Source organism: Molothrus ater, chromosome 3, assembly GCF_012460135.2.
Source record: "Molothrus ater isolate BHLD 08-10-18 breed brown headed cowbird chromosome 3, BPBGC_Mater_1.1, whole genome shotgun sequence".
In the NCBI taxonomy this organism is placed as follows: domain Eukaryota; kingdom Metazoa; phylum Chordata; class Aves; order Passeriformes; family Icteridae; genus Molothrus; species Molothrus ater.
The window spans coordinates 457,275-475,834 of NC_050480.2; the positions used below are offsets into that span (position 1 = coordinate 457,275).

The 18,560-nt window shown below is 42.3% G+C and overlaps 1 protein-coding gene across 2 annotated transcripts in view; it reads right to left on the reverse strand.

Moving 5' to 3' along the window:
- Positions 1-5,430: 5,430 nt before the first annotated feature.
- SNAP25 (synaptosome associated protein 25) overlaps positions 5,431-18,560 on the reverse strand; it is a 61,369-nt gene continuing 48,239 nt past the window's right edge. Inside the window, exons 5-8 of one of the 2 annotated variants that reach the window (XM_036379833.2) lie at positions 18,299-18,416; positions 14,150-14,275; positions 11,915-12,059; positions 5,431-7,773 (exon numbers count right to left, since the gene is read on the reverse strand). In XM_036379833.2, coding sequence (XP_036235726.1) covers positions 7,705-7,773; positions 11,915-12,059; positions 14,150-14,275; positions 18,299-18,416 — 458 coding nt within the window. In that variant the 3' untranslated portion in view covers positions 5,431-7,704. Of the gene's footprint in view, positions 7,774-11,914; positions 12,060-14,149; positions 14,276-18,043; positions 18,162-18,298; positions 18,417-18,560 lie in introns of both variants that reach the window. The other variant, XM_036379832.2, reaches the window with a different exon arrangement.

An 18,560-nucleotide genomic window follows, 5' to 3' on the forward strand; every position in this document is an offset into this window, starting at 1 on the left:
CTTTACAGGGATCAGCAAGAGACAGAGTGCACTTCAAATATTTTACAGTGGCTGAAATCCCACTCATCATTTCTCAGGTTTTCTTTACTGTTTTATCAGACTGGAACTCCAGATGACTAACAACAAGCTTGCTTGTTTTGGACAGTTAAATAAGGGATGAAAATCAAAGGTGGTACACAGCAATGATATAGTGTTATATATGACACTTCTTCAGTAATGAGCTCAATTCTCAGCAGCCATTCTCACTTCTAAAGCTCTGCAGAAACACTCTGCTGTGTGTGTGTTTGACCATAAATAGCAGGTGGATTTTGTTTGGCGTAGGATGGCTTGTATCACTGCAAAGTCTCGAGGCAGCCATGAAAAAAGAACTGTGTTCACTCAGGCTTCTGCCCTGTCAACACGTTTGCCAGCCAGACTCAACTAAGATGAACCTTTATGGTTAAGAGATGGCTGACAGAAGATATTCCTGTGCACTCCAGTTTGTCCCTCTGACGCAGGCACATTGACTCATGAGCAGACTCACCCACACACAGTTCTTTGGCCCAGCTGCACCTTTGCCCCTTCCTGCTCGGGCTGAAGCTCCTGGGGCAGCGAGGGGCTGTACGTGCCCGTAGCAGGGGGCACAGCTGGGACACAGGCACTGCCGTGCAGAGCATTTGATTGGCAGGGAGAACATCTGGCTGGCACCTTGTGCGTAACAAGCCAGGCCCTTCCCTGCAATAAACTGCTGCTGACTGAAGTTGAATTAAGGCTTTTTAGTTCTCTGTTTCTCTTTAGGCAGGAATATTTTAAAGGAAGTTAGAAGCAAATATTTTGAATCGGTTACTGAGATACTTTGCTAGAGTTTTCTCCCTCCCCCAGTTTGCTTTTCTTGGTTTATGTTTTACTATTGAGCATAATCAGAAGTAATTACAGAGTTATGTCATAGTACAGTAATCTGCAATCTATAGATTTCCAACTCAGTATCAAGCGAGACCCTGATCTTACTCAAGTCTTTGCTCACTGAAGTACTGTCCATGACCTTCTAGTGGGCAGTGTCCCTGTCCATGGCAGGGGACTAGAATTAGATGATATTTAAGGTCCCCTTCCAACCCAAAGCATTCTATGATTCTGTGTTTACTGGTCTCTGCTATGCAGTCCCTGCTGTTTGCTCCCTGTGCCTTTAAACGAGGTCACTGCAGAACAGAAGGATGTCACAGGGCTGAGCCTTGTGTTCCCTCTGCATCCTCACAGCCACAGCAGCCACTCTGCTTTGCGCTGTGGGTTTTACTGTGTCCATTTTCAACTTGGATTGCTCCTCCTCTGCACCCTCCTCCAGCCCCAGCCCCTTCCTCTTCTCCAGCTGTCTGACTTACCAATTCTTCTGGTGGGTGTTTAGGGCTTTAAAACTTAATTATGCATCAGTTGGAGGGCAAATAGACTTTCTTCTTAACCTCAGGGCTGAGAAAGTCAATGAATATGGGTTGACTTCTGAGGGTAAGGCTGTAGGGATTGCCTGAAAAAAGAGCAGTTCATTAAATTTTATGTTCCTGATTAATTTCTCCTCATATTCTAATTTAGTCCAAGAAACAGGAATGTGAGGTGGGCACTGAAAATATGGCTTAAGATAAAGGCTTAGGGCTAAATGTCAGAATTATAGCTTCTGTTTCTTCAAAATTAACTTATCAGCATGTATTTTCATGGAGTTGATAAAGTGACTCTAAAGCAACCCAGGCTTTTGGGGTCCTCTCATCAGCTGGATTTACTATTTCTGATGTGGTAAAGTCTGGAAATCCAGTACAAGGAAGTTAGAACAGGTAATGTTTCCTTACAAGCATTTTGCTCAAGTTTGTGTCCCATTGATTTTGACGCCCAAAGATCCCCTTAGCACAGTGGGATCTGTGCATGGTCATGCTTTGGAAGCCTCATCAACCCCTCATGAAAGTGAAATGGACTGGTTTGTTCCTTTTTAATGAAATTTTGATCAGATTTTGGATAGAAGACCTACTGTGTTGTAAGTAGAACTTACAGTTCCTGTATTGAAGGTAGCATTTAGCAAATTAATTTAGGACTTCCTATAGCAAAGTTTACTAAATAATTTCTGATATAGTGGGGTTTTTTTTTAATATCAACTTGAGGTGTTCTCGATTTAGCTTAAATAAACCCAGAACTGGATAGTTATCTGAGGTGGGAGTGAGGGAAATCTACTTCCTCTACCTGCTTTAAAAAAACCCAGATTTTAAATGCTTCAGTAAAGTAAAAGAAAAAAAGGGCAAAACCCAAAACCAACCAACCAAAAAAAAAACCCTAAAGAAAACAAACAAACAAATCAACCAAACCTGTAGTCTTTGTAGCTTTAATGAATGAAATTTGTTGGAAGAAGGGAAAGTGAACTGTATTGCCTCTGTTAGGAAAGATTCTCCAGCTGTCTCAAGGAGAAGCACTCAGTACTTGTGCTGGGGACCAGAGATGTGAAATTTAGCAGCTGAAGGGGCTCTCATTTCTTGCCCTTCTGTGAAGTATCTTCCCAGTGCTTGCCTGTCTGTCCTCAGATATCCAAACATCTTTGTTTACATCAGCCTGTGGAAACTTTTTAGACATTTTTGGATAGACTAGCTAAAAAATTCCCCTGGCAGTGCTCATTTTCTGGCTTCTGGGACTGTCAGGGCTGAGCCAAGGCTGCCTCGCAGGTGTCCTCCAGTGTGACACTGGCATGGTGTTCAGCTGCGGAGTGAAAAGCCAGAGGCTGTTTGTTTCTTTGGAGCTTCTCCTGCTGAGATCATGGAGGAGAGAGCCTGAAAGCCCAGGGGAAAAACCATGAAGGCGGAGGGACAACAGTGGAGGCAGGGGGATTCAGCACCAGAAGAACAGGAAGGGAACAAGCAGCTGGGTGGGAGCTGGGGGAGCAGGAGGGGCTGGGCAGAGCCAAGAGAAGCCAGGGGAGAAGAACAGAGGTGTGGGGAGCACTGGAGCAGGAGCGGTGGGGAGGGAGCTGTGCTCTGGAGCGTGGAGCAAAGGCAGTGCAAGGCCGGCAGCCAGCCATGGGCCACTGGCCACAGCACTGCTTTGGCAAGGCAGGGAGGGAGCCCTGATCCCACAGCCACCACTCCTCCCAGTCAGCAAGGAGCTGGGAAGCACACCAGGAGAATCAGCCCCCTCATCTGCTACCCACTGCTTGACCAAATCGGTTACCCATTATGAGCAGAATTAGCATGGGCAGCAGTGAACTTGGAATAGATCCCAACTGTGTGGGAAACAGCATGGTCCCACATAATGGTTTATTTTGATTTCCCTCACCACCATCTTGTGGGGTTTGGTTTGGGTTTTTTGGGGTTTTTTTGATGTTTTCTTTTTTTGAAGGGGGAGAGGGTATTTTGTATTTATGAAATAACATGCAAAACTGTTTGGTATTTTAGAACACAAACATAATCTCTCTTAATACTGTTACAGAGGGATCCAACACTGGCAAAATAAATTATATGGGACCTGCCCCCCGACCCCATCCAACCAGCCCAACGCCCTAACTTCTCAGCAGGGTTTCTCTCCTCTGTCTGCATTTCTTGTAGCTGTTTGCAGGTTTAAAAATACTCTGGGTTCCACTAACTTCCAAACAAAATGGCTCAACAGACAGCAGTCACATCCTACACACCTACGCCCACAGGCGCACACAGCAGCCGTGCAGATCCTTAAGCTGTCTCTAACACACATAATTTTCCTTATTACCAAGTACTCATCTCTTCCCTTTCCAATGCCTTTAAAATAAAAAAGTTATATGTGCACATGTACACAGGAGAAGGAAGAAGGAGGGGGAAGAAAGTCTGTGGATTAGTTTATCTGTGTTTAGATCCCTTAAATAAAAGTCTTTGGTGATCTCTGCACATTCAGGTCCAGATCCAAAGCCTGTGGAGGTTAGCAGCTAGCGTGGCACACAGAATATTTTGGAGAATAATTATCATCTCTATTTCTAGGTTAAAAGTATATCTATAATAAGTATGTCACATGGCACAGACATCTCTCTCAGGGAGCGCTTTACATTTGCTGTGCTAACTCTGGCATATTTAGTTTTCTTCAGAAATGAAGGATGTATTTTGTCCATGTAGGCTAATATAATTTACATTTCCTGAAAACAAATTAAAATCAAGCAATATTGATTTTTTTTAGTCATAGTTTTTTTAATATATACTACATCACCAAATTTTCAAGAATAATAGTTATTTTTCACTTTACCTTTGCATCAAATCCGTTCATTTTTCATAACATGTGCTCTGTCAACCACAAGATGCTGAGTATTATCCGTAGTTTCTTTTCTTGCATTGGTGTCGCTTCATAAAGCTGTAACACTCTTGAGTTCAAAAGCTCTGCATTTGTGCTATGGCTCGGAATCATTAACATCCTAAAAGTTTTAAGGTTTCTTAGAGGCGACTCACTTTGATTCTTACTTACCTTTTTAAACTTTCTTTCTTAGTTTCTCCCTGCTGAAATCAGGTCAGATATTTGATGAAGGTATTTTTTTTCTTTTTTCATGAGTTATTACACTACTTATGAATTTTGTTCTGTTGAGGAATAACATTCAAATATCCTTCCTTGGTGTTGTTTTTATATAGCCATTTCTCACCTAGGCTAGGAAAGGAGGAGAATGCATGAAAGAAGTTTTTAAGTATGATTTTTAGAGCTCAACAGACATTGTCTTTTTGTTCAACTTATCCAGCTGAGTGGTTTATTCAGCTATGCCACTTGAGACTATTAAGAGCCCTTTTCCCTACGACCACCTCAAACCAACAACAACATGAGGGTCTTGCCATTCTAGAAAGCATTGGTGAAATGGCATTAAAAGTCTAGAATAAGAGATAGTTTATCAAGCTTTGTGCCTTTCAATATGGCCATTTTATCTGGGGAGAGTTGTAAGTCCAGCCCCTTGCCATGTCCCTTTCCTCAAGCGGGTAACTCTGCCCTGTGCTTGTTCAGCCTCAGCAAGAGGCTGCAGTGTATCAGGGACCCAGGGGCCAACCAGAGGGACAAAGGGGACAAAAAGGGAAATGCCACATTCCAGGCAATGGAATTAAAACATCTGGGGTTTCCCTCCTGTTGAGTCAGCCTCTGCACCAGGGGTTTGGGTTGCACAAAACTCAGCAAACAAAAGCAGATTGTTGTAGTGATAAGCTACATGAGATCGAGCCTTTCCTTGCATTCTTTCAAGAATAATTAATCCTACAAGAGTCAATTTCCAAAAATATCAGAGAAATTCAATAAACATATTTACTGAAGTAATTTTCAGCCAGCTCATAGAAGACCCTGCATGCAGTGGAGGAGGTTACAAAGACAGCTGCAATGAAACATTTCAAAGTTTCTGTTCTTTAAGCTTCCCATTTGGCAAAAAGTTCCAGTAGTTTGGGTTTTGATCTTTGTTCCACGTGAAAACAGATGTCAAAACATGTTCCTTCACAGCAACAATTATATTTTTGATCAGCTTTAATGGCTTTTGGAAGTATGAGTCTCTTCCAATAGGGTACATTCTTGTCAAATACAAAAAATAATACCTCCATTTACATCTTCATTACTTTTTTATCTATTTCTCACCCTTTGCAAATATCCTTGTATTTGCATGTTCCCATTGTGAGGCATTTTCCAATATGATTATTGCCCTCCCCCAGTAGGCTTTGACATTGCAGAATGGTTGTGCTGTCACAAATACTGGAATGCTCCAACAGATAGGATTAGAAATGGTCAGCAGATTAAAAGTGTTTGCTTGAAGTTTATTCTTTGGTTTGAAGTAGTGGGGGAAAATATTTGCATAAATGAATTTTTAATAGATACCAAAAATAAAAAGCTGCTAAAGAAAATGTAGCTTGTCTGCATTATCATGCAATTTTAATTACGCAAGCATTTATGTTCTTTGTGTATTTTGACTTATGGCCATGTGAGATACATGAGTGAACTGTCACTCATGCAGAATTAATTCTAATTTGTCCATATAGGGGAAAAAACCCTGGGAAAATATGATAACGCTTTTCATTGGCAGCAAACCCTAGTTGTTGTTAGTCGTTTGAGAAAATTATTGTTAGCAGACTATCCAAATTCTGTAGGTCAAAGCCTTCCTTGAAAAGAGGTGTATTAGCACATGACTAAATCCACTACAGCAATGTATTTTATCTACTAAGGAACTGTATCCTTCTGTACCATAACATTTATGTCACTTTTTCTTTCCCTTGAACATGAGAAAAATACTTTGATTCAGTGTTTGGCAATCCAAGCCAGGTTATTTAAAATAACAGTCACTTGGAATGTACCAAGTGTAATTTTTAGTGCAGTTGCTTTTCTATGGTTTTGCAAACCAAAATCTTTAGTTTCCCACGAAACACAATACAAAAGCAGTTTGTAAAGAGTCTTTAGACTTTGCACTTCCTCTCCCAGGCTATTTGCAAATAAGAAGTTGTCACTGACACGTAGGGCAACAAATGGATAAAGCAAGCATGGATTCTGAGATCTATAATTTTTAATAATCTTTAAACTAGCTACAAAATGTCAATCACTTCACAAACTGACAGGAGACATAAGGAATTTTCATATTACATGCTGTAAATGATATTTATCTCACAGTTTATCTAGAGTTCATTCATTTAGGTTTTTTAATTATTTTTAATTGTCAGCTACTAAACATCTCAGCGATTTGGTGTGCATAGCTCTAGGTAAGCAACAGAGAACTGTACTGATAACAAACCACATGGGGATAGCGACTAGTAAGAGAGAGCCTTATAAAAATTACATTTCTTTGCACCATTTCATATGGTAGTTGTTTCCTCCAAAAGATAGTCTTCAAAAGCAGCAGACAAACCCAATATATTACACTTATTTCTTTTTGTCTTTGACATATTTTCAGCCAAGCTTTTATTTTGCTGGCAATGGCTAAATGGTGAGTGCCAAATCCCTCTTTTTTTCATAATTAAAAAAAATGATCATGATTAATAACTATATATATATCAACAAGAAAAAAGTGGCACAACTGCAAACTTGCTGGTATAACATAGTCCCAAAAGAGTCCGAATACTGAGCATGCTTTTGTTGTCATTGTTGGTGTGCTACTGCCATGGGAAAATTCTTGTTTAAGTAGGAGTCTAAAAGTCTATTTATTCCTCATGCATAACTGCATAAATCACATCACTTTTTAGTGCAATGCTTGTTATAGTAATATAATTTCACATTGTCTAATCATGAAATCATAACAACAGATAATGGCAATGAAGAACTGAAGACAGCAGGTTTAAGTGCTTAAACATCATGATACCCAAAGACAGGAGCATGGCAGTAGCTCTGTGGAATGTCACAGTTTTACAAGAACAATACTGTATATTTAAAGGTTAACAGCACGTTTAGCATTCCAACAGTGTTGTCATTCAGCAAACATCATTAAAAAAAGAGAAAAATGAGAAGGAAAAAAAAGGAAAGGAATCCAAAACAGAAACAAGGAAAGGAAAGGAAGAACCCCAAAAAACATCATAGTGAGCTATAGCCATCAAATCAGCACTATGTACAACCTTTGGAAAGAAAGATATCTAGAAAAAAATAATTACAAGTATCATTTTTGGAAAGCTGACAAACTACACAGGACAACATTTACAATGGGGCTGATATGTGCATGTGTGCAAACCTAGTAGATAAATACCATGATAAAAGCATGAAGGTGCTGCCCTGCTGGACAGCATTAAAAGGAAATGCACTTCTCTGCATTTAACCGCTGCCCAGCATCTTTGTTGCACGCTGGTTGGCTTCATCAATCCTGGTTTTGTTGGAATCAGCCTGGGGAAACACAGAGGAAAGAGAGGGATGAGTACAGGGAGGAAAGAGAGTATGAGAGAAGAAAAGAGTACAGGGAAGAATGACAGTGCTTTGTGGGCAGTTCCATAATTTTGGCTGGGTCACGGAAGAATGAAACTTGAAAATACTGGAGAGCTGCTCTTGATAGTGGTATGAGGGACCCAAAAGGAGATTACAGATTTTCTAGTTTTACTTCATGTAGCCTTCAAGCAGAGCTTTCTGTCTGTGGTGAGCTGCACTGAACTCCCGTAAATGCTGTGCCAGATCCATAGCTGGTGCTGTTGACAGCACTGGTGGTACTGATGGTAATGGATGACAGCATGAGGACTGGGGGTGTGCATCTGCATTTTGCTGGGGAAAAGCTTCAGAGCCCGCTGAGATTCAGTGGACTCAGACTGTGGTCTAACTTAGATCATCAGATACTAGCCAAAATTAAAATTTTGGTCGCTGTAGCGACTCCTGGAGCAGAGAAGCTGGATTCGCTGATGCAGGGAATGCTGGTAAAGATAAATTTCTTTGAAAAGATCAGCCTGGATATCTTTGCTCTGCATGTGAAAGGAAGGGAATAGGTGAGAGGAATGCCAGTACTCCAAAGTTCACCAATGTAGTTGCAAGAGAGAGTAGCCTCTTTCATGGGGCAGCAGCATAAACAGGAGTTAAGAAAAGGCAGGGATTCTACTGTGATTTGAAGCAATCAAACTGCAATTTAGTCCAGCATAGACTGAGCCATTAACTGCACTGTTTTCCCTGGGGTAACACGCGCCATGATTATAAAATGCCATTAATAAAATGGCACCACCTGGGAGGTTGGGCAGTTCTCTCGGAGTGGGAAGACACTTGGGCCATGACTTTCTGTAGCTCTGCAGAAGTTCATTTTGGAGACTAAAGACACTGTTTTAGCTGAGAAGAACTGGCAAAACTCCACTCAAGCCCACGTTGCCATGCCGACTTATTCTAGCAGAGGGACTAGATAGAAAATGGTTTCAATTTTTAAAACCAGACCTGTGGGAAAGGTGAGAATTGTGTTGCTGCTTTAAAAGCATGGGCTCCAATAGCAAACTCTTTCTGTGGTTTGATGGCTGCATTTTGTTAGCTTTGATGATTGTTCCCATATCTCTGGGGTGTATCCAAATTGTACAGATTTATTTTAAATCTCCATTTTACAAAGACAGAATGGTGAAGCAACTTTCCCACATGTATTTAAGAATCCTTTAAGAATGTTTATGCTGATGTGCAATAAATCTTTCTGAAATGTCTTGGGCTTTTCTCAGTAATTGTTTTGGAAAATGCTATGTGTATTCTTAGTGCTGTAGCTCCTCAACAAGCATAAATCAGCAAAACTACTTATTACAAGCCACACTCCTTTATTTTAGCCATGAGTTTGACCTTGTCTACCACAGTACAATTTTGTGTGCTTTTGCCAAAAGGCCACCTAAAAAGTTAGTGGGTTTGGAAGCAGTTACCTTTGTCACGAAATGAGTGAATATTCATCGAACAGTGATGAAACATCGTGTTCCTGTGTCTGGTGGATGATGTTGCATTGGAGGCAGTGGGATTCTTTGTGCTGACCTTCCCACTTAGGTCAAGACAGAGTGATTTGAGACCCCTCTACTTTCCTCCCAGCCTCCTATTTATGGTAGATTTTAGGCGCAGGCCCTTTTGGTGATGGTGCTATTTGACCTACTCATCACACTGTCATTTTGGGTTTTGTCCCTTTCTCTCAGATCTGAGGAAAGGATAAAGAAAGCCTTTTATTCATTGCTGTCCTGATTACTGTGGATAGATCAGATTACATGGCTGCATTATGAGATTGCTCTGGTTTGGGTGCATGCATCCAGTATAACATAAATCCTTTAGGAGCATTTATAATGCATCCCAGGGTACTTTGGCTTAGCTTTGTGATGCACCCCAACTTCTGCAAAGTGTGCCAGCCAAGGGCCTTTCTAATGATCATAACTGACCCAAAGCACAGTGCTCCAGCTGGTCAGGAAAACAACCCTGGCATTGCTGTGAGAGGGACGAGGGTCTGTTGCCTTATTTCATTGCAGACTGGGTGTGTATGCAACTGAGGTTTTGCTGTTATCCAGCTAACCATTATTTCTGTCTTTATTAGAGGGTTTTGCTAATATATTGTGTTCCTTTTTCTAGTACCTCATTACTGTATGTCCTTAATCTGAGAAATTTGGCTTATTTTTCACTAAGACTGAAGACTATCTTATATTTGTGCTGCTCTCATGACGACTCCTCTGTGTACGATGCAAATCCATCTTTCACAAATGTGTTGCTGTTCCTTAGCCAAGGGCCCTGGGTGATTTTATAAATGCATTAGCTGCCAATGTTATTTTGCCATTGCTGTACAAAATGCCAAAGTCTGTGAGAAGACCACAAGGCTGTGGAAGGCTGGTCCTTCAGCTCACTGCTCTCAGCATGCACTGTTAGAGGTTTGGCCCATGTGCTTTATGTGCACAGAGGGCCTGGTCAATGTTTTCAAAATCCAGATGTTTGCAAGCCTGAGCTGGTAGGAGAACAGTAACTTGTTGGGCTTGCTGTATTTTGGGATAGGATCCTGCAGGCATGGGTAGGATGCCACTGATTTCCATCCACAGGGCATGTCTCCTGCCACTGTGACATGAGCAGGGAGGGGGAACACAATAGTGCACGTCCTCATTGCTTTGAGAAAATAATGTATGTCATAGGCTTCCTAGTTAAACTCCCTATCCCTTCTCAAAGTATAGACTGATGTGCTGCTTTCTAGTTCTTTGCATATGAATAGCAGCAGTAAATCCTTCCCCCAACGCTCCTCCTATTCCCGGAAATATGAAATGGTGCATAATGGCATCCCAGTGATACTGTGCATTTTCCAGTACAGTCAAATATATGCAGCTTTATAAAGCAAGACTTTTGACCAACGCCAAGCCACGAGGAGGCTGCCTCTCTGTCAGGGATGATCTTCCCAGCCTTCAGACAATGTGTAGTTGACCCAGTTCTCTCTGGAATCTGCCTTCAATAAGGAAACTCTTGGAGTGAATCCCTCAGTGCAGTATTTTCCTTCATTTTTATTACTAGGCTCTGATTTGGTCAACTGACACAAAAAACAGGCATGAGCATCCTGCTTGTTTGAGGAGGCATGCATGTGTAAGAAGGCTCAAGAGCACCAGCTCTACCACTTGAGGTCAGAATTAACTCTAAGCACCACATGTAAGTCCTTGGGTTAGCTCCTCAGGTTGTGTAAATCTCAACGGAAGCGGAGCATTGTGTTGGTTTTACACCAGATGAAGATCTAGCCTCTTATGTCACTTCAGTCTGCCTGTGCCTGGAGCTCTGCCAGTACCAATGCAGATGGCCTGCAGATCTTGGGATCTCAGGATGGCAGTGAGCTCCCAGCCAGGCTTGGAGGGGGCTGCTCTCTGCTTCAGAAATCTGCAGTGCAGGTCTGGCACTGGAACAGTGCTCTCTGCCTTTTTACATGGTGATTCTGCAGAGCTAATGCTGAGCTTTTGTATTCCACTGCGGCCACGTGGGGCCCAATTATGTATAAATATATATATATATATATATACACACACACACACGCACACACACGCACACACACACCCCCAAGAGAGCAGGTAGATCTCTGTCCTAATGTTGTTATAAGCAGCACAACAAAACTGGCTGCACTGTTACCATATGGCAAAGATTTGGGATTTTAATAAATCCCCATCCTTCTTTGAGGACTGGTCCTCCAAGCAGGTGATCTAATCCTGAGCTGCTCATGGGGTTTCCGAGGAAGGAAAAGCCCAGAGGATTTGAAACTTTCCAGGAAGTGCCAGGGTAGTCAGATCCAAACCCCACAGTTCAGCATAGCTTAGGGCACTTGTCCTTTTTCAGAGCTATTGAAAAGGAGCCTTGATGTCTACTAAGGGGTCCCCTTGCAGCTGTGTGGCAAACTCAACAGCAAGGGTTCAACCCAGCCTGCACAGGAGGTACAGATACACAACAGCAAGCTCTGCTTTGGCCCAAGGATTCTGAGGGAGAAGAGAGGAGCTGTTTCTGTCCCTTGTCCTTTCCAGGCCCGTTTCTCCCCTCAGAGAAGGGAAAACAGAGCCCCTTTTGGGGTCCTCACGGAAAAGGCAGCTCTTACCTTCTCCATGATCCTGTCAATCTGGCGGTTCTGTGTGTCGATCTCGTTGCCCATGTCCAAGGCCATGTGACGTAAGTTGCCAATGATGCCGCTGACCTGCTCCAGGTTCTCATCCATTTCATTTTCCCGGGCATCATTTGTTACCCTAGGAACAAAAACCCAATTCTTTAAAGCAGAGACAGGAGATTCTCCCTGAAACTGGGATTCGCCCAAAACCTCCACTGCATCCTCCATCGCTCGTCACCTGAAGAACAGGCTGCTGTGCTCGGCTTTGAACAAAAGGGATTAATGAGTGAATAACCTGAAAAACCTTACATGCTTAGTTTTTGGATGTTGGGCTCAATTGTCTGGTTATCAGTGCTCTGTTGGTACTGCTCGTGTCTGCTGTTGGTAGAGGTGTTGCTGTCTGAGCTTATCTGTACCACATGCTGCAGCCCTCTGCAGTGATGATCCTTCCCAAAGAATGAAAGGGTTCCCCATTCACATTGTGTGTGGTTAGCATTCATGGGAGGTGCTGGAAGGTGCTGGAATTACAGTGATAGCAGCTCCCCTTCTTGGGCTGCAGAGGCTAATGAACGCTGTCCAGTCCTTGTATGCTTGGGGTCACAGAGATATTGGGGAAGAGGTGCTTCAGCTGTGAAAATCCTGACCTAGCATCCTATTTAATTAACTGTATTTCTGGTGAAAGACAGAAGCAGCTTCTCTCAGAGTTACTGGCTTTAGTAAAGATCACTTATCCCTCATTCTTAGCACCATCTTGTGCAGTTGCTTTTTGGAAGGAAAAGCTTGTGCCTGAGCCAAGGCCCAGTTCAGCTCTCCAGTGACTGAAGAGGCAGGTGGTGACTGATGCTGGGAAAAGCAAGGTCCATGGATGCTGCTCAGAAAATTCCTACTTTGAGCCTCTTACACAGTTTGTGTTCATGTAGGTGCCCAAAGGGTGCTCCAGGCTATTTGCAGAAAAATCATGGTGCAGTGTAACTTCCTTCACTGCTATTCTATTATCATGCCCCAGCATTCATTTTGGTGGGGCTGCCATCCAGACATTTTGAAAAAAATTGAATGGCAGACCCATCAAACTTAAATGGCAACTCCATCCCACGCTCCAGATTGCATGACAGCATTGTTTCTATCACACTGATTTCCCTTTATCACAGCAGCCAAAGAAATAAGTGGATAATAGTTTTTGGAAAGATAATTACTTATTAAACTAGTGTCCTTAATCTTCAGAGATCAAAGCTTTGCCTACTGGTATGCTGATAGCATTGTCTGCTAAATACATGCCCCATAAGCTCTGTAATCAGTAGGTACTTTGTGCTGGATCCCTGTGTGTCGTGGGAAGTTTGCAGTGGGGCTGCCTTTAATATAGCTGTGTGCATCAAACTGGCTTTGATTTGAGAGCTGAGGGATTCCCACTCTGTTCCTCCATAGCTGTGGCTTCCCAGCAGCTGAGGAAGGGGACATCATTCCCCATGCACTGAGGTTTTGAGGACACTCACAAGCAGGGGAGGGGTGCACCTCTAGTTTAAAGTGTTCTTCAGGTTCTGGGCTTGGCTCAGTGCTTTGGCAGGAAGCCTGAGGCTTTTTTGTTGTTGAAAAGAAAGGGAGGGCTGCTGGATGCTTTGGTGCATCTTCTGGCAAGGATGGATTATGGGCACTACATGCCTTGAGACATAATGGCAATAAGCTAGTGTTTATCTGACACTTCATTTCTGAGGCGTTTGACTAGCGTTATTAGTGAGAGCTGTGATAAGGCCCCCAGGACAAGTGTTCACACAGGGAGCTGGAGTGCTGAGGACAATGCTGGCTGGCCATGGCTGTCTGCACCCTCACAGTGCTGCTGTGAAATAAATAAACAGACTTTATTTCTAGTTTATTATTGCCCACATCTGGGCAGTCTCAGAAAGAAAGGTTTGGGCTTGCGTTTTCAAGCATCTTCTGGTTCTCGGGACCAAGACCCTTCCTTCCAGGATTTCCAGCAGGGTCACCATCCTTTGCACTAGAGCTCAGGTGACCCTCAGGCCCAGAAGTCCCTGGATGCAGTAACCTTTAGGACGTGCCTTAGTCACCATCAACCCGAATCCGAGCACCGCTTGGTGGAAAACCCTGGCTCCATCACATTACCCAGCACCTCTGAAGGAGTTAATGAGCACCACAGAGCTCATGACCATATGGAAGCAATCTAAATATATCTGTGACAAGGAAAGCAGAGAGAAAACAGTGGATAAAAAGGCTCACCTGCGGATAAAGCCACCACTGATGGCCATCTGCTCCCGTTCATCTACGACACGTGCAGGCTGGCTGGCTACAACACCATCCTGATTATTGCCCCAGGCCTTTTTGTAAGCATCGCTTGATTTAAGCCTATGCGAGAAAGATGATGAGTAACAAAGCTCCAAGTGCACAAGGACAAACGCAAAACTCTTTACCTCTCCAAGCTAAAAGCTGAATCAAGCAAATGACTTTTCAGATAGAGGGTCATTGTTTGTATACCGATATATCATAACCCTGAATAAAAGGAGGGGGTGGGTCTTTTGCTTATTTTTTACTTTACTGCCACAACAGTGATGGTCAGAGGTTTAGTTTCCAATAGGGTGAATTGCAGTTGTCAGGTCTACAACATTGCACACAGGTTTTTGGATGTTGACTTAGTTTCCAGAATGAAGGAAAATTAAAAAAAAAAGAAAAAAAAGAAAAAAAAAGGAAAAAGAAGAGAAGAAATACAGATAAGTAGAAAACATTGTTTCATTTCAGTGACACATATGTTTTGACATCAAACACAGAGGACGTACTGGCAGACAGACATAAAAACAGAACTGCCAAGTATAGTGTGTACATCACATCACAGCAACACACCCTCTTAGAGAAAAACAGATTTGGCTACAATTTAACCTTTTACCATGCAGAATATTTGGCTTCTGATGATATTTTTTCAATATGTATGTGGCATAATAGGCATTAAAAGCCACTGACCTTTTCCAAGGTGATTTGGGGATGATTTTATCATAGGGTTCATTAGATTTTTCAAATAATATATCGGTACTTGAAATAGTAATCATACATCGACAGTTGATGTACAAACCTTTGTCCACAGAGACAAAAAGTAAAATAGGCAGAAGTGAAATGAATGCAGGAGAAAATAAAAGATACAAGCAATCTAGCATCAGAAAGGGAAATTTTTCTACGTTTTTCTTCATGCACCAGCTACAGGCATGAATAAGAAGTAAAGCATTCTCACTAAGCACAGTTGCCCCACTAGTTCATCATACCCTCAATGCATCAGCAGTAACAGCCTTCACAATAAGCAAGACACAGGCAAAAAAGGATCATCACTTCCTTCAGGAGTTTTAAACCACAGGACTTCAAAAATAGCCTGGCAACTTGTTATATTTGTATTTTGTGGCAGTTACATTAACCTGCAGAGAGCCATTTTTGACTGAGCTGCCGTGGATAGAAAATTAAAATCCAGGCACCCCTAGAGTGGAAAATTGACATGTGCAGCCTATTTAGGGCTGCTGTCATTGGGGTCACCAGACAAGACTGAGCATTTTAACAGGGGAATGTAAGGATTTGGGGTCCACAGGTATATGTTTGTGATTTTATTCTGGAAATGGGTCTGTTTCCAACAAAACCACTGGGAGCTGCAAATCTCTGTGATTTCCCTGTTCCTTGATCAGCTCCAATCAGTCCTATAAGCAGCCCTGTGGCTTGGTTTTTGAGGGAGGAACTGAACGTGCTTCTGGGAGATTTGGGAAAGGACATGACAAACTCATCTCTGGTGTCATGTTCTCTCCATGCCCCCTGAAGCAGCTCAGTTTTAAATGAGCCTGAAGATGTGTTGTATGATCCAATATAGAATTAAAACATAGATTAAAAGAGGATCTTTCATACTCATCTGTTCTGTTGCTTATTTCCCATTAGAGTTTGTCAAGACTTAAAAATATGATGGTTGGCTTGTTTAATTTTAGTTCTCCAAAACTATACATCAGCTTTGGCATTTCTAAAATGCCTGAAAGTAATTCTCTTGCTGCAGATACATTTACAGGGTTTTGCCTTTTATTTGGACCTGTGCAACTTTGTCAGTGAGACAAAGTTTCTGTGTTTCTGTGTTTGAGGTAAATGATTTTATACACCCAGAATCTGATCTCTTGTTTTCTTGTGGACTTCCAATTAAAGTCAACAGGTGGAGCTTGGATCTTTCACGGTCAATAGGAGTTGTCCTTTCGAATGCAACCTGGTAAAAGTTCCATGCTGTGGGCATTTTCGATCTCCTAAGAATGTAGGATCAAGCTTTACATATTTTTAAGGCTCAGAGAACTGTACTTTCACTGTATATCAGGGTAGAGTTACATGTGAAGTGGATAATCTTTTTATAAATATATGCCATTAATCTCCCACCAGCCAGAAGAGCTTTAGGGGATCATGGTGATTCTGATGCCCAGAACTGTATGGATTTCTCTCTCTCCCACACTCCACTCCTCAGAACATCATCTTATCTATACCAGGGGGGTCCTGGCTTAGTGACTCAGGGAACAGTCTCTAAAACCATTCTTCATCCATCCTCTGAGCATTGGTTAGCAGTGCTGCTCTCTGAAATATGGCTCCAGACTGATAGGGTCAGAATGCCTTGGAGAAGGGAAGAGGCCCCTTCACAAATTCATGCCCCCTCCATCCCCTGTAGAGTCATTCTGTTGTTGCAGCATGACGCTGCAGCCGTAGCAAAGTGCCAAATGTTTTAGTGCCACGTGCCAGGTGCTAATCCCATCGCTGTCACATGTCTGGCTGTCAGTTCTGAGCTTTTACAGCTCGTACAGTGTGGGAGCTGTGAAGTTTCCGCTGCATTTATACCTGCAGCTCTTGTGCACCAGCTCCCCTGGTGCAGGACAGCAAGGGCTACGGCCTGTCAGAGCTCATAGTGCTTGCAAAAGGGGTGTATGCAGCCCTTCCCATTCCTCCTGCCCCCTCTCCCATCACACATCAAGGCTATAATTATTCTGGGCAAGATGTTTACCCCAAAAAAGTACTCAGGGCTTGGTACACAGAAGTAAAATACCTGAGGCAGTATCTTAATTCTGTCCCAAGGGAATTAACTTCAAAATAAATGTGACTGATAAGGCAAAACCCTAGCCCTGCTCTTCTGATTTTTGGCAAAATACCCCATGAACTCTATGGCAACTCTCTTTCCTTTTGGTCTTGATAACTGGAGAAGGATCAGGCTTTGGCTGTGAACAAAGTTCACATAGAAAGGGAATTTAATACCACTGCTACACTTCTCTCTGCTTTGTCTCCTGCACGATCTCTGGCCAACCATTTAGGAATGTTTTCGCTGCAACCTAGGTTCATGCCTACTCACTGCATGCTGGATTTGCCATTCCTCAAGGACTTTGGGTTGGTCCCCGGTTTCCTACACCCACATAACCGCACATCACATTTTCATTTGGCATTTAAAACAAGCTTGGCATTACTTGGAGGACGGTTTCGTTCAAGTGTGATGGCATGCAAGCAAATTCAATGCATTTCAACATTTCTGCTTAGTGTACGTGCTACCCAAACGAAAGAAATTTGGCATGTTGAGGTTTTGTCAAATTTTTTGCCTGTGGCAGGATGAAAACCATTTCAAGTTGGGTTCCAATTATGAAACGTCACATCTCTTTCAAGATCTCATCAAGGACTATTTCTGCTGAACAATGAAAAAAGCTGTGATTTTCATCCACAATTTGGATCAATGTTTAACAAGACCTCTTCTAGTTTTTTTCAGCTCTTTTGTTTATGAAACTTCTTTGTGAAAATACGTTTCAAAATTTAGAGTGTCCAGGAATAAGGTAGCCCCAAGTGTTTTTGTCCGCTGGAAAATGGACTCAGTACCACTCAGTACACTTTGTGTAAAATGTTGAAACTTTTACCATTAAAAGGTGTCAACAGTGAAGCTTTCACTGCAGTATGCCTGATTTTAATGCATCTACAGTAATTCCCAGTCAGTTGTCTATGCTATGAAATGAATGCATTTGAACCAGAATCGTTCTTTCTGCATGCCACATGCTCATCCTGTCCATGTGCCTAGCAAGGATGAGCTTCACAAGGCCTTTGGGATCAGCCTTAAGTGCTCAAAGAGATGAGGCAGGCAGCACCTACTTGTTACATGGACAGACACAAAGACCACAGAATTTTCCTAGGTCCGTCAAATTCTTTTCTGCTTCTTTCATGTCCTTATTGATTTGGTCCATTCCCTCTTCGATGCGTTCCAGTTGTTCTGATTAAACACAAGTATTTTATCCCCACAGAATGAAGCAGATGGAAAAGGACAAAGAAAAAAAAGACAAAAACTTCAGACATTCACTGTGACAAAAAACTGGACACCACATAGCAGAGCCGGTACCCAGTACCTACTTGTTACAAGGACATATGAAAAGGCCACAGCATTTCCCTAAATCTTTTAAATTTTTCTCGGCCTCCTTCATGTCTTGGTTGATATGGTTCATGCCTTCTTCAACACGATCGAGTTGTTCTGGTCAGGACAAAGGGATGACAGTGTGGAATGAATTGTATTTTTGTTTGTTTGATTTTGTCTTCAACAGAACATGAAAAATGACCATGTAGAACTGAGTTAATAATGACATTACAATGCATTAATCTGAGCTGATGCATTGCT